This window comes from Strix uralensis, chromosome 12, assembly GCF_047716275.1.
Source record: "Strix uralensis isolate ZFMK-TIS-50842 chromosome 12, bStrUra1, whole genome shotgun sequence".
In the NCBI taxonomy this organism is placed as follows: Eukaryota; Metazoa; Chordata; class Aves; order Strigiformes; family Strigidae; genus Strix; species Strix uralensis.
This window is the reverse complement of record NC_133983.1, coordinates 4,513,496-4,529,778: the sequence shown is the minus strand read 5'-3', so window position 1 is coordinate 4,529,778 and position 16,283 is coordinate 4,513,496. Positions and strand designations below refer to the sequence as shown.

General features: G+C 46.7%; 1 protein-coding gene across 1 annotated transcript in view; it reads left to right on the top strand.

The window, feature by feature from the left end:
* Positions 1–16,283, top strand: part of NECAB2 (N-terminal EF-hand calcium binding protein 2) — an 85,903-nt gene that overhangs the window by 60,191 nt on the left and 9,429 nt on the right. The window contains exons 4-5 of the mRNA XM_074881556.1: positions 478–503; positions 3,998–4,095. Coding sequence (XP_074737657.1) covers positions 478–503; positions 3,998–4,095 — 124 coding nt within the window. The remainder of the gene's footprint in view (positions 1–477; positions 504–3,997; positions 4,096–16,283) is intronic.

Sequence of the window (16,283 nt, the reverse complement as noted above, 5' to 3'; positions counted from 1 at the left end):
GAACTGATTCCTCTAGGAAAGTAAATTTTGCAAATTTTTATTCCAAGCAAATGGGAGCAAACAGATTCCTGTTCCACACCGCGTGCCTTGCCAGGGTGGATATTTGGGAGGAAGGCAGAGGAGTTGCTGTGACAAGTGGGTAGAGTCCCCCATAGACACAGGCCCACCCCTGAGGGGGGACATGCAGGTCCCCCTCAGGGTACACCCAAAATAATGTGTGAACTTGTCCCAACTGCGTGAATGCTGAAGATGCAGAGGTGTGTGGATGCCCTGAGTGGCACCAACCATTGCCTTCTCCTTAGGCTGTCCCCACCGGTGGCAGGGGGATGCTGAGGGGGCGGGTGACGTTGCAGGCGGGTGTCTGGCATTAAGCCTGCAGAAATCCTAAGTGTATCCTTTGTCTGTCCTTTACATTAAAATCTTCTTTCTCTTTTTTTTTCCTGCTTCCTCCCCTGCCTCGTCCTCCCCCTCTTCCAGCAATGTGGACACCAAGGAGCTGTGTGGTGAGTGTGGTTCCTCTCTCGGGACGAGCAATCGCTACGTGCATGTGTGCTTTCAAAGGATGAGCGAAACCTGTTACAAAGCTGGTGGTGCCGTGGCCGCTGCGGAGCTGGGGGGGTCTCAGCACTTCTGCTGCTTCATCCCTTATTCCACAGGAAAACTGGCAAAGATTTTCTTCATTTTCTTGCAACACAAATGGAGTCAGAGCTGAGCAGAGCACGTGGTCCCATTCAGTAACAAGGCAGAGTTTAATTTCTGACAATGTCATGGCTTCCAGCTCTGCTCTGAAGTTCAATAAACCAGTATTCCTCTGCAATACCCTTAATATGTTTCTCCTTAGGCAAACCTTCGTGTTTCCCAGCAGGTGCCTAAGGTGTACACCACCTCTGCTGTACCTCCCACAGCTTGCAGAAATTAAAAGCTGAAAAGAAAATCTCTGATAATGTTTTGTCCCACACCTTGACCAGAAAGGGTATATTTCCTGACAGGATTTCTGAAGGGCTTTGCCTCGATGGGAAGTGACACAGGGCTCCTGCTGCTCACTCGGGTATATTTTTCCATGGATACATGTTATTGGGAAACATCTCCTGCGCTCCAGCTTTTTGGGAGGAGATGGGGAGACAGAGGTGTGTGGCCTTGCAGAGGGCTAATCCACCTCTTCTCCTGCCCTCCCATTCCAGGATGCTGAAGAACATGTGAAGCCATCTTGGCAGGTCCTCATCATTTACCTTCATCACTTTGCCACTAATTACAGCCTTCAGAGGTTGGCTGAGCCAGAAAGGGGCTTGCTGGGGTGCCTGTGTCAGCACCAGGCAGTTATTTTTTACTCCCAACACTTTTAAGACCTCTCTGTCCGTCAGAGCCCGCCGGGTCTGCCTAGGGTTTCGCTCCTCCCAGTGTACTTAGCCCCTGCCAACACCCTGCCTTTCTCACCACAGCATGCAGCGGGATTTTGAGCATTCAAGCCTGCAGCACACTTTTAGCTGGTTATCTCCACTTCTTGTTGTTTTGGTACACAATAAACTAAATCTTCCATAAAATCCTTTTGGTTTGCTGATGATAGGGTGGGCTTGTTCCCATCACTCCTTTCTCATTGCATTAGGTGTCCTTGCCAGCTGACCCAGGAAACCAAAACCTCACAGCCTGTACCATCAACTTTGCCAGGAAATTCAAGGATAGTAATGTCATTGCTTGACCCCACCCTGTTTCCTCCATCAGTCTGATAAAATCAGAAAATCACATGGCTGTCACTCAGCATGATCCCACCTCACTGCCTCTCCCCAGGGGGTGAAGCTGCCAGGAGAGGAGGGAGATAAACCCATCAGCTCCTGTGGGAAGCTGGGGGAAGGATTGATCAGCACGAGATCCTGCCTAGATCCATTATCTGCTGAATACCTGCCCTTGCCTGCAATTTATTATTTGCTTGCTACTCTTCTAAGTGTTAGTTTAAATATAAAACCTTATTTTGGCTAAATGGAAGCTGTGGTCTGTCTCCAAAAATGGGTTGCATGTTGTAGGATGTTAAGAGCATCTTAAAAGGGATTTCTTGATCCCTGCAGCTTATATGAGAAATTTTATATGGCTTAATCTGTATCAGGTAGTATCTTACAAAGTTCTGGGTTTTTTTCTTGCCGACAGTCGCCAGCACCTAGGCTGACTTAAATGTGATTGTGTAGCCCCTCACTCCCAGAGCGTAGGACAGCTTGCAATGCTTAATATACCCAGAAAATGCATGTACAGCTACCAAATTGTACCTACCACCCTTCAGATTAAATGAAACACACTGACGTTGCATGGAATGGTACAAGCTGTCCGGCCAGCTGAGATGTGCTCTAGAAATGGGAGATGCACATTGACCCAGTGCAGACTACTGAGCTGGTGAGCGATGGCTTTGCTGGGGAGAGGTGGGTGGGGGTCACCCACCTCCTCCCGCACCAGCCCCAGGTTCAATGGGGCTCATCTCCTGGGCACTGATCCCACTGCTCTCCACAGACGTGTAGGAACCATGAGCAAGAACCATGTAGGATAGGAAGAGCTGATCTCAGATGTTCCTGTGAATAAATGAGATTGAAATGGTAGCACTGAATACTTCCGTTAAGTCAACACTGTTCTCCTCCCAGGTACTCCTTCGTCTTGAGGGCTGTGCTTTGCCCACAGTAGCTCATTTCTCCTGAAATGTATGGGTCTAGCTTTTTATTTTGAGACTTATAAAAATAGTTTTTCTTTACCTTTAAGATTTGCTCAGTTTTTCTTTCCCAAGTCAAGTAATGATAAGAAGAATAACACGAGTAAATATGCTGCAGTGAGAACAAGCTGTTTGGTTTATCGTGGAACAGCAAACAGCTGCTGTCAATCATGCTGTGACATTCCAGTTTCTGCCAAAATCTTCTTCCCCTTGGATATGTTCACGGGCTGTAAATAGCTATAGGCACTTCTAATTAAGCCAAGAGAACCTAATTAGTGGGATTGTTTCCTGGAGTTTATGTCTTGTTGTATTCCTCAGAGATGTCACCTCGGTGTGAAGCTTCGTGTCCTAGCGCTGAGGAACAACACTGGTGGCTTTTAAGGAACAGCTTTTAGCTGTAGTCTATGTCAATCACCCAGAAACTGGGTAACTTTGCATCTACGCTGCGAATTCACTGCATGCCTTGCTGCCTTGCTTCACTTCTTGCTGTTTCTGTTGTGAATGGTGAATTTCAGGACTCGGTAGCTCATGCACAAAACTGCACCAGGGCTCATAGGTGTCATGGAGTCATTGGCCGTGTGGGGACACACCGATTTTGGCTGTATTTTACATCAGTGAAGAGTGGCTGAGATTGAGACTGGCTGCTGCTGGAGCTGCTGTGCAGCCTGGCATGGATCACCCTCCCTCAGGAGGGATGAGGATGGCACGGAGAAAGCGTGGACTCCCTCTCCGTGGAGAACATGTGCTTTTGGGCCCAGCTTGCAGCTCCGTTTTCTTCCTTTTGAGGCATATTTTGCTCTCAGAAGTCTGTGCAACCTGTGATTGTGGGCTGAGGTGCAAATGTGATGGGAATGTAGGAAAAGATGTAAGGCCAGTCTTAGCTCATATAAATTGCGGTAAACCTGGCAGGTATTTGGGTTCATTGAGTGGTAAAGACTGTCAAGGGAGTGGAAAGGGGATTTCTTTTGAGACTTCTCCCTCCATGTCGGCAATAGGAGGAAAAGAGCCAAAATATGGTCAAATGCAGAAGTGGGGATGGAAATAAAGCACCTGCTAAGTTATTTTCAGTGGGAGCTACTGTGCCTTACATCTCTTTTTTGCAATGGTCCTAAACTCTGTGGGAATTTCACCGCTTCCCATCCCTGCAGGATAAGCTGTGACTTTGTCTCAGGATACAGAATATAAAAATATACCTAAAACCACCCTCTCAGGTTTTTCTTTCCACCAATAAATAAACCTTGCGGTGTAATGTAGCCTTGAAGTGTTAAGTTACATCAACAGTTCCCATCATGTCCCTCTTGGTTTTCCCAGACTATTTTGCTGATCATATGGGAGACTACGAAGATGTCTTGGCCTCACTGGAGACGCTGAACCTCTCCATCCTGAAGGCAATGGACTACACCAAACGGGTGAGTCCGCCTTACTTGTGCCTTATCCTCCATGGGCTCAGAGCAAACAGTGCAAATGTTACATTAACAGAGCATCTAAATCTGAAGGTGTTTATCCTGTTCAGCAGTGTTGTCTCCTCGTGCTGTTGCATTTGTGTGGTAAGTGGATCATCGCAGCAACATGATGGCAGTGGATTTTTTGTGTGTTAACAGCAGATGAATCTTGAAAACCTTGGCCAGATTGTGACCAAGGTGCCAGTGTCACGCAGATGGTGGCATGGAGGCTTTGTTGCAGAGCACCGTGCCTTCTCAGCACCGTTCCTCAGTCTGACAGGCAGTCTTGGCTGTGCCATGGCTTACGCTCTGGTTGCCTGAGTATGAAGGTGCTCCAGTTGTCTTCAGACAAGGGGATCTTCAGACAAATTGTCTTTAGATGTCTCAGGGTCTCTTAGGTGAGATTTTGAATGCATGAGCTCTTATTAGAGTCATTGGGAATACTTTTGGAAACTTCATATTATAGAGATGCCATTAAATATAGCTTCCATGTTGGAAAGCATCCAGAGTTCCAGAAATGTGGTCGCTCATGTGTGCAGCTGCTGTGTTAGAAACTAGAGGGCTGTGTGTTTGAAGGACTACAGGGGAATCATGCAAGCGCCAAAACTGAGACATAATGTCCTATTTTATGTGTAGTTTCTTAAAAAATACACCACGTACCTTAATGATACTGTTAATAATGGACTACTAGGCAGTGACACTGATCACGAGGCATATTGAAGTTTATTTGTGAATACCTAGAAATTCTGAACTCATGTGCCAGATAAACATCCCCGCTGAGAGGTGCACCATTCATTTGGTGTCTTACCAGGAGAAATGTTTATAGAGCTCTTGTTTCTTTGAAACCATTTGTCTGTCCTTTTTATAGCACTTAATAAGTAACTGGGCTGTAGTGGTGATATTTATTACCTCAGGATAATCAATCCTTCTCCCACTTCTACCTTCAATGGTATTTGCATCATTCTTTTCATCATTTTTTTTTTGCATCATTTATTTGCATCATTTGCAGATGACACCCAGTTGGGTGGGAGTGTTGATCTGCTCGAGGGTAGGGAGGCTCTGCAGAGAGATCTGGACAGGCTGGAGCGATGGGCTGAGGCCAACTGGAGGAGTTTCACTAAGGCCAAATGCTGGGTGCTGCACTTGGGCCACAACAACCCCCAGCAGCGCTACAGGCTTGGGGAGCAGTGGCTGGAGAGTTGCCAGTCAGAGAGGGACCTGGGGGTGTTGATTGACAGCCGGCTGAACAGGAGCCAGCAGTGTGCCCAGGTGGCCAAGAAGGCCAATGGCATCCTGGCTTGTATCAGAAATAGCGTGGCCAGCAGGGACAGGGAAGGGATCTTACCCCTGTACTTGGCACTGGTGAGGCTGCACGTCGATGAGTGGGTTCAGTTTTGGGCCCCTCACTACAAAAAGGACATTAAATGACTCGAGTGTGTCCAGAGAAGGGCAACGGAGCTGGTGCAGGGTCTGGAGCTCATGTCGTACGAGGAGCGGCTGAGGGAACTGGGGTTGTTTAGTCTGGAGAAGAGGAGGCTGAGGGGAGACCTCATCGCCCTCTACAACTACCTGAAAGGAGATTGCAGAGAGCTGGAGCTGAGTCTCTTTAACCAAGTAATAAGCGATAGCACAAGAGGTAATGGCCTCAAGTTGCGCCAGGGAAGGTTTAGACTGGATATTAGGAAGCATTTCTTTACAGAACGGGTTGTTGGGTGTTGGAATGGGCTGCCCAGGGAGGTGGTGGAGTCCCCATCCCTGGAGGTGTTTAAAAGTTGGGTTGACACAGCGCTGAGCGATATGGTGTAGTTGGGAACTGTTAATGTTGGGTTGATGGTTGGACTGGATGATCTTCAAGGTCTTTTCCAACCTAGACAATTCTGTGATTCTGTGATTCTTTTATGTTATGGGAGAAAAGTAGTCTTCCTCTTCACTGGTGAGCAGTAATGTGGTGCACTGAGGACCAAGCCAAGGAAGAAGGTTTTGCTTTTTCCAAGCACCTGTAAGGAATTCCCAATTCAACTCCAGCCCTCTTCTGAGTAATCCAAATTGAAATCTCCCTTCCATTTATCTTTGAAGCTAAAGGAGAAACTCAAATTACTCCACATTAAAGATGTGGTAATGATAAGAAGCTGTAGGAGTTAGAATGGGAAACAGCAAATTTCTCTCCCCCCTGGATGCTGAGTAAAGAGCCTGATTTCTTTACTTGATCGAAATCCATCCTTTTTAATGTTTGTGAGAAGGGCAGCATAGAAAGTGAAGCCACGTGTTTCCCATGTTGATGTCTTGCCGTAATAAACTAGAGGCAAAAGTCTTTGTCCAAGCACTGACCTGTCTGAAGTGTTTGTGAAGTTTTTATCAACATTATGAGAGGGTAAAAAAACCGAGGACAACAGTAATAGTTCATTTTTTCTAATTAAGTTGCTGAGTCTGTTCATACTTCATTTATATTCATTATTAGCAAATTTTCTGGCAGTCAGATTTACCAGCTATGTATTTTAAATACATGTTAACATGCTAATAGATATCTCAGTAATTCACTCCAACTTGCTATTTGTGATGCCTTCCACCATTGCTTTTCGAATGTGACGTTAATATATGTGACTAACTCCTCCCAGTATTTTGCAAGAGGAGGATGGCTTATTCCCTGTTTATGAGTTAGGCATCTGAGGCATTTCTTACCATGCATAAGAAATTTGCAGCAGAAGCAGGATGGTTATTCATAATCCCCATCCATTGCCTTCATAAGATGAGCATCTTTCTCCCTCTTTGATTCAGCAACTCGTGGCAGGATCCACCTGCCTTAATTGCAATGAGTAAAGGTTATTTACCTAAACCTGAGCTGGTCACCTCCATCATGATCTTATGGAGGGAACTGGCGAGATCCAGAGCACTGGAGGCATCTTCCTCCTGTGATGCTGAAGGATCACAACACTCTTCATGTCAAATGCAGACATTTCCTTTCTAGACGGTTAAAGCCAGACAAAGGGGTGCCACCCCAGCATCCCCTCATCACTCCATTTTACCAGCCTGTGGGGTGTGTTGCTCTTATCAGTCTGGCAGAATTTTGGCAAGCGAGCAAATGGAGCAAGACTCCTTCACAGAGAGGAGCTGGCAAAGAAGTATTTAATTTTAAAAACGTCGCTCCCTGCTGTGATTTTGTGAACAAAGTGGTACAAACCTCATCAATGAATTATTCAAACACAGGTGCTTTGTTCAAATAAAGAACTGAAGGGGGAAAAAACAAAACAAAACCAGAAAATAAGCTGTTGTAGGTGGTAGAGAAAGTCATCTCCAGTGTCCACATAGGACAGACTTGCAGGCAGCATCAGAAGCTTTTCCTGAGTGCAAACCGTTAGTGCTTTTTTTTGAAATGTGAGGTTTTTTCTCTATATGTTTTCCCTGAAACAAACAAAAAAAAAGGTGTTTGTTTACTAGACTTTCTGGTTTTAGTGTCAGAATTGCTAAAACAGAGTGTCATAAGGCGGCTTCTTATGATCTGAACTGATAAAATAATCTGGCTGAGGTCTTCTCACCAGTTTCCAGCTGATGTGTGTTCCCATACCCCACCTCAGCAGGGGTGTTTTGTTTGCTCCAGGGCTGGGACCACACTACAGAATAAGGCTTCAGCCCCAGAGAGAAAATCCATCCCAGGACTGCAAAACCTGGTGTGAGCTCCCACTTGTCTGATGAGTCCCCGCATAAAAGTCTCCTCTGCTCCATCTCCTCCACGTGTGATGCTGTAACCAAGGGCCCCATGCTGATGTCACGATGTTTAGGAGATACATACATATAAATATATATTTAGAAACACTGGATCAGGGAAAAGACTGCTGAAGCAGCAGGTTTTGGTAGGATCCAAGTGTGGTTTTGTGCCCCTCAATGCTCCAGCCTGTTGCTGTCTCTGCAGCTTTTCCCTGAGGTCAGACCCTGCAAAGGGCTTGGTGCTGATGCTGAGCACTGTGACTTATAACCAAACTGCTTTTCTTGTGAGATGCTGCTGCTTCTCTGTATTAAAATAAGTATTTCATCAGCTGGAGAAAATTATTGATCATTTGAGAGAGTTCCTTATTCCCTCCCTCTCACCTCCAGTAAAAAAAGTATTTGGTGCAAATGACAAATGAAGCCTAACCTTCTGTGTTGGCTCTCTGAGGAGAGGTGCCTGCTGATGAGAGGGGCTGGATAGCCATGGTATTTAATTGCTGTTTATATTTCTCACCTTAAAAGACAACTGATTATTTCTTGCTCATAAAAAGAGAAAGCAGCAATTATCTCATGCTGGAGGAGCACATAAAGTATCAGCAGTAATTAGATTCAGTAGTGGAAGGTCTCATACAGCAAAACAAAATCTGTCATTGTAATTATTTTCCAATACAGTGATGTCCGTGCCGCGTTGAAATGACTGCCAATGATGATGGGAAATGCAAAGTTAAATTGGAGAGAAAGGAAATGAACTTTCAGGATCTAAAAAAAACTGACAGCAGGAGATGTTCTTATATAATTCTCATTTACTGTTTTATAGTGTAGTTGCAAATATCAAAACCAACGTGACTGGGAAGAACATGGTTTGTGTGTCTGGTGCAGAAAGGTGTGTGTGGGGTATGGTGGGAGCTGGGGGACCAGAGCCAGGCGGATCCTGTCCCTTATGTTCTGACCCCCTGCCTCGGGCTGCCTGCTGTGGGACGGTGCCCACCCAATGCCTCCACCATCCCTGCCAGCCTCGGGGGGGGCCAGGGGCAGGGGCGACAGTGGCTAGGGAGCTGGAGGGACGGTGCTGGGGTGCTGGTTACCACTGAAAAACACTCTCACCCACACACCCCTGGGAAATGTGCTTTAGCTTGGTAAAAAAAGCACATTTTGTGGTTGAACCTGAGAAGCTTCCACCATGGGCCAGACTGGGGTTGTTCCTTCTCCCCGCTTGTGCCAAATAAACATTTTGCAGCACTGAGCATGGAAACATTAGCAAGGCTGACCTTTAGTGGTGAGGCAAACTTTAAAAGCAAGCTGCAAAGAAGTCCCAAAAATGCTGAGTGAGGGACAACCTCAAGGATGAAGCAGCTCAGATTTAAGGTCAAATGGTTCCTTCCTGGAGATGCTCCTGTTGGGCACCAGGCAGTTCCACAAAGCACTGATGGCCGTCCTTGGTGTGTGCCCTGTCCCAGCTGGAAGGGGAGTGCTTGGAAAGCAAAATTGCCCAAAATTGGGGCTGAAATTGCAACACACACACACCCCCCCCCATGCACATACTGGAGTGAAATGGAGCTGATCTCTCTGGTGCTCATGAACATGGTGCAAGGAAAGGCTGCGCCGCTCTGCTTCGGCAAGGGCCAGGAATCGGGTGAGCAGAGCAGGGGAGGGGTGTGCTGACAAATTAGGGGGGATTCAGAGACTGGCTTCAGGAAGGAGTGAGGGGCAGCAGGAGGCATTTATGGAGGAGGCCTGAGGACCTGGGGGTGGCCCTGGACTACCCTCTGCTTGATGTTCAGCATCACCTTCGGTCCTAGAGGAGACATGAAAGACAGTGTTTTACTCTTTGTTTGCTTCCAGCTCCACTGCTAGTCTATCACTTGCCCAAATCCTTTTTATCTCATTTAATGGACCTGAAGAGGAAATGTGACCAAAAGTGGGGACACATCACACACCCCTTGAGAGCTTTCTCGTGTCAGGGTGCCAAATACTACACGTGTGTCTTACGGACAGGTACTGTACCCAAACTAGCTGCAAACACATTTTCCCTCCTGAGAATCATTATTTAGATGAGAGAATATGTAAATCATAAAGGAAAAATGGAGTGTACTGACCTTCAATACCAACTGCTGATGCTCCAGCAGCACTAGGGAGCTCAGAGGTATATACATACAGGTGAATAAGTTTGCATACATTATTTGTGAGTTAAATTGTTCCAGCTGCAATTCAACCTTCTTGTCTCTACCTTATGACATGTCATCACAGTGAACAGGAGATGCTGGGCTCCTGGGGCTCGGCAGGAGCTGCTGCAGCAAACCTCCTCTCCCCGCTGCTGGTGCCGGCGTGGCCGTGGGTCTCCCCCAGCTTTCAGGCACCTGCAAAGGAGCGTTTGTTTGAGCAGCTCAGCTACAGCCCCAGAGCAAGCACCATCTGCCACCAGTCTTGGCTGCTAAAAATGATGGATGGGTTTTTTTTGTTTTATAGCACAGTCCAGAACAGCAATATAGAGTGTTCTCATTTGCATTCTTACCTGCCAAAATTAAGCTTGCCAAATATGGTATTGCTCTTTTTTGAATGATGACACCTCGAGATAAAATAGTCAGTAGAAATAATCCTTAAAAATAATCTTTTCCTCCCACCCTCCAGCTAATCCTTTATCTTGTCCTTTCATTTTACTTGAGCAGGTTTTCTCCTGCTCTGCTGAACAAACTTGGTGTTCATACCGAGGTCGTCTGAGGCTCCTGCAGCAGTGCTTTGCTGCAGCAGGAGACTGGCCCGTGACAGGGTGTAACAGCTCTGGGTCGTCCCCAACCCAAACAGTGTGAGCTCCTTGGGACTTCCCATAGACATCGCGATCTGGCCCCGACTTGGCTCGCACTGAGCCATGATGGTTACATGAGTTTCAGCTGAGGTTTCCTGGTCTGGGCTTGAAGCCCACTGCAATGCAGCACATCTGTTTCTCCATCTTTCCTCCTGGGCAAATTCATACCCTACTGCACAATCAGGCTGTCCTTTGGAGAAGTGTTTCTCTGGCTTCCTTGCTGCCGAACACGGGAACAGCTTATCTCCTGGTACTTTGTACCTGGCTGAACCCCAGGAGATCCTGCACACCTTGTCATCATCTTCCCCCTTGGAAGCGTTTGGCTCTTTTTAAGGAGCAGGATGTTTGCTTTGCCTTTTCTGTGGGGCTCAGAGCATCATCCATCCTCACCTTTGCAGCACAGAGACCTGCCCTGATGGGGAAGCAGTTGTCTTAGGGATTATTAGCTGCTTTTTTGCCCCTTTCTTGGATGGGTCATTTTATGATGAAATTCCAGCTTTGAAACACTCCTATAATGCAGTTGAAGATGGATTCACAGTGAATGGTTTTGACTGAACAAAGAAAGGAGTGGTGATGGGGCGGTGAATTGGTAAAGTCATCTTTCCATATATTTTTAATGATACATTTCTGAACAATTTCAGTATGAAGTTCTATAGCAAAAAAAATATGTGGATTTCTGGAAAAGTTATGGAACTTTATAGTTCAATAATAATCTAAAATTCAACAAGGCGTATTTGTTTAGCTTCTCAGAAATATTTCAGCAAGTCTTCTCTGAAATTCATTTAAGAAAATATTGCATTGCAATTTAAAGCAAAAAGTGCTACTCCAGTTCTGCAAGAACTGAATTTTTCCCAACTTTTCTGTTCAGGCTCCAGACCAGAAAGCCAATTCTCTGTGCAATGCCATCCGGAGTGATTTCCTTGCCAGCCCCGCAGGGCTGTGCGTGAGATCCAGCTGGGCTGCCAGACTGCCGGGGAGCACAGCGGGGCTGGCAGGGAGATGAATCTTAAGAAGGTCTCTCTTAGAGCTTATTTTTAGACGAAGATGTTTATTCACTGCTCTTCTGCTTGTCTGTTGCTGCAAAATTCATGTCCCTCCTCTCTCTCTGACAAGAAAGAGCATCTTCTCTGGAAGTCCTGTTTGTGCTGCCCTGGGTCCAGCTCTCATGGATCTCCTGTAGGACATAGTTTTCCTCATCCTCCGTCCTGTTTTAAGGCTATTGCTCCTGGAATTAGATAAATTGTATGGTGAAGGAAATAAATTCACCAGACATCAATGATGTGGTCTTGCCAGATAGCCCAAGAGCAGCTTTGAAGGAGTCACAGAAAGGAAAGGCAGGGACCAAGTCAATGCATAACCAGCTGGCACAACCAGGCAGAGCCTTCAGCAGCTTGACCATCCCACGTTGTTACATCTACAGGGTCTTTTGAGTAGGTCCTGTTTGGAAAACAAAATCTGTACTTCCCTTGGAAAACGGAAATAAAGTATGTATTATTTTACTGCCTTGTGGATACTAAATCCAGCTAATTAGGAACTTGTGTGAAGGGAAAGACTAATTATAGCCAGGGTGTTCAGAAGTAGGAGGCCATGCTTCGTTTCCAAGTCTGTTCTTTGCCTGCTCAGTAAGTGGCCAGGGTGCAAAAGTGCCATATGCCTCTTGATCCATAGGTGACCTCAGGGTTGTGCTGTATAGCACATACATGGGCCAACAGTTACCTGCCCTTCACATCCAGGTGGCTGAAATGAGAAATGATAGGATTATATTGCAGCAAGATTTTCTAATAATGAGAAGAGGAATGTCCTGTGATAAATTGCTTGGGAAGGGTCCCTGGCAGGAGATCTTCAGGACCAGACAAGGCAAACATGAGCTGAGAAGAGTCCAACATTGAGATTTGCAAAAGGAAAATTTTATAGCAAAATACTTTTAAAACCCATGTGATGCTGTTGCCATTTTTTTTATCTGAACAGGTGTCTCATTTGTTTTTTTAGAGCCCTTTCAGGAAGGCTGAGGGTCTTTCATATGTTAATGCTTTCATTTATCAACTATTTAAGTGTCTGTTCTCTTCAGGTTTCTTCTACTGATTATGTGCCAGGCAATCAGTTTTGGGTCTCCACTTTTGAAGGGATTTAAGAGTCAGGGAGAGGGAAAGGAGCAAGAGACGGGTCTGAGTGTTATTCTAATTATAAGAAAATAACTCTTGGAAGAAAACAGGCAATTATGAGCAACGAATTTAAATCAACCACTCGGAGGTTACAGCACAACACATGCCTGGTTTTTAAAGGGGTGAGTGGGTGGAAGATAACCTCTCCATCATCCTGGGATGAGGTTTGACAGGGGTGTTTCATGGCATGGCAATAGGTTTGTTGTTGGTTGTTTTTTTTTTTTTTTAACTGGAGGAAAAGTGTGGGTGAAACAGAATGGGCTTTGGTTTCCATTTGAAAAGCCTCCTTGGTTCGGTGCCATTGCTCTGTGGGTGTGCTTCGGCCGTGGTTGGAGTTGATAAAAAATGGAGAAGCCATCTATGCCCTCAGGCTTGGTAAATGTCAGCCAATTTGGCCAATCTTTCTGAAAACCAGTGCTGGAAAGCCTCGCTGGTCAGGCTATAATGCTGCAAGGCAAAGGGGAAGGGTGGGGTTGTCGCGGGGGGGGGTCTCCAAGTCTGTGGGTGGCACAGAATCATTTATATTTTACATCCTGTAGTCTTAATGAGCTAAATAGTGACCTTTAAAAATGCCAGCAAAGAAGCTTTGAGATGCTCAACAACACTGAAAATCTCCTTTTTCAGTCATTTGATACCCACAGGAACATGACCGTGAGACCCCAGGTTTAGGCATCACTTGCAATGCCCAGTGAGGGATGCTCGATGCTGGTGTTGGTAAGTCCAAGCACTCAATGGCACCAAAATCCCAGCTGTGATTTGCACAGGTAACACATCCCAAGGGTGTTTTCATTAACCTGTGCCAGAATTTGGGCAGATTTGGGGCAAGTGTATATGGAACTGGAAAGCTGAAAGAGCTGTGGCAGGGCTTTGAGCAGCCTGTGCCCCAATATATGCACCAACTGTGCATGGGAAGGTGCATGACAGGCACATAAAAAGCCTGTGATGTGAAGAGAGGGGTGGGATTTGGGGCTTGGACCTCGGCTGACTGACCAGAGGACCCAGCACTGGGCAATATTTCCCTAATTACTTATGGCTAAAGCAAGTTGTCCTTTTCCCACCCCTTCCTTCTCTCATTCTTCAATGTTTCTGGCTCATGCCCTGGTTTGTCGAACGGTGATGCTTACTGAGGCTCTCCTGAGAGCTGTCTCCTGCAGAAGGCCATCCTTTCAATGAGGCTTTTATGTTTGCTCCTTACTGCAGATGCATGCAGCCATCTATTTGCAGCAGCAGACGTCAAGGCCAGGTGGCTGGCGAAGTAGCACAGGGAGAGATGTTTTTTTCACCCTCTTCTGCTTCTTTGGTGGCCACCATGCTCCTTCCTCAACCAAGACTTGCCAGCAAAACACTCTGCAGCAGGCTAGTATCTGTGATGCTGTTGTGGTTTGAGCCCAAAGGACAACTGAGCACCACGCAGCCATTCACTCACCCCTTCCCCCCCAGCGCTGGGAAGGAGAAAAATGCATCAAAAGACTCAGGAATCAAGATAAGGACAGAGAGGGGTTGCTCACCCATATGGTCACAGGCAAAAGACAGGGCTCATTAGGGGAAGAAAAAAGAAGGTATCACTTTAATTCAAAACAAAAGACAACAGACAGAATGGGACAGTGAGAAGTGTTACCATATCTTAAAACCACCTCCTTCACCCTTCCCTTCTTCCTGGGCTCAGTTTTGCTCCCGATATCTCTACTTCCTCCCCCAGGGGCACAGGGGCAGGGGATGGGGAGTGCAGTCAGTCTGACGCTTCTTCCTGAAAGAGGGGGGGAAGCACTCTTCTGTGTTCATCCCCAGCTCCACATGGCATCCCTCTCACAGGAGACAGTCCTCCCCACGGGATGCATTCTTCTCAAGATTCTCCGGCGTGGGTCACCTCCATGTGTTGCAGTCCTCCCAGGGCCGAACTACAGCAACGGGGGCTTCTTCTTCCCACAGGGTCCTGGGGTCCTCCACAGGCAGCAGGCTGATCTCTGCTCCTCCGGTCACCCCACGGGGGGTGGGGGGCGGCCCTGCCATCTCACCACAGGCTGCAAGGGGGCTCCATGCTCCAGTGTACCTCCCCGCCTTCCTCCTCCTTCCTTCCACTGACCTGGTTGCTTGCACAGGTGTCCTTCTCATAACTCATCCTCAAAGTCCCAACCCCCTCTCAGGTTCCCCTTCTTAAATACGTTATCAGAGACGTGGCCACCATTGCTAATCGGCTCGGCCTTGGCCAGAAGCGGGTCTGACTTAGAGCCGGGGGAGCTTCAAGAAGTTTCTCACAGGGGCCGCCGCTGTAGCCCCCTCGCCCTCTACCAAAAACCCCACCACTCAAAGCCGGCACAGATGCCAAAGTCTTTCTAGCTTTGAACTAATGGACTAGCTGAATGGAAAAGAGCAGGCTTGGAGTTGCGCCTCTCCAAGAGCTTCTGGGACAAAGTGGCTTCATTGAGCAGCAATTATTATATTATCTCCATAAATATTTTAACTTCTCAAGTGAAGTGAGGAGGAAATAACTCTTCAGGATGGAATTAATAAGACCAAACCTCATTAAATCTCCCTAGGACAGACTGACAAATGTTTTAATAAGACAATGGGAAGGTTTCCTTTGGAGCTGGTCTTTTTAATGACTTGTTTTTGCAATGCCAAATAAGACATTTGCTAGAGGAGAGCCTGAGGGATTGCTGAAAAGCCTCTGAGCACATGCATTTCAGAACCAGCTTGTGAGAGCAAATGTCACAGCTGGGTTGGCAAATGACCAGAGTTAGTTAAGTGGGAGAGGGGGGGGAACCTACTGTTGCTTTAATTTCAGAGCTATTGGACTTACTGGCCTGCCAAAAAGCATCCAGTCTTCATGGACACCTCAATATTCCTCTGCATTGGCTGGTGTAGCTTTGTACCCAACATCCATCTGTCCAGCAAATCTAGATGTAGGGAGTTAAGGGGATTTAAATCAACGTGGGAACCACCTGTATAATTTTTCCTAAAGCTGGACCAAGATTATAGGCTGTAGTTACGTAATAAAATCCCAACATTGAACTACGCATTCTCTCATAGCCTGCATGCGCTTTCATAAATACGATTTTCCAAAAGGAGCAGGTTCCTGTGCTAGGGAGAGTTCACATGAGGCATGGGAAGGGTTGATCAGGAAATTGGTGGCATTTGCAGGAGACAGACTATAGAGTCTTGGAGAGCAGCAGAAAGGTGGAGGTAAATAGCAGCATGTTACCCCATTTATTTGATGTATGGATTGAAATGGAAAAATGGTGGTGCACTCTTCACACCTCTGGAAGGGAAACTGAGGGTGGCATAAAGAGCATGGAGTGGGTGTGAAATCAGTCGATGGGCTTGGAACATCCTGGGAGGATGTGGTACGTGGTTTGGACGACTATCAGAGGAGAAGAGGACAAGGCAGGGGTGTTGCAGATCTTGCTGGAAAGGGATATTAATGGGGAATTACTGTCTCTTTGCTGTGCAGTAGTGCTTGGAGCAGCTGTGGGGGTCTCAGGGCATGG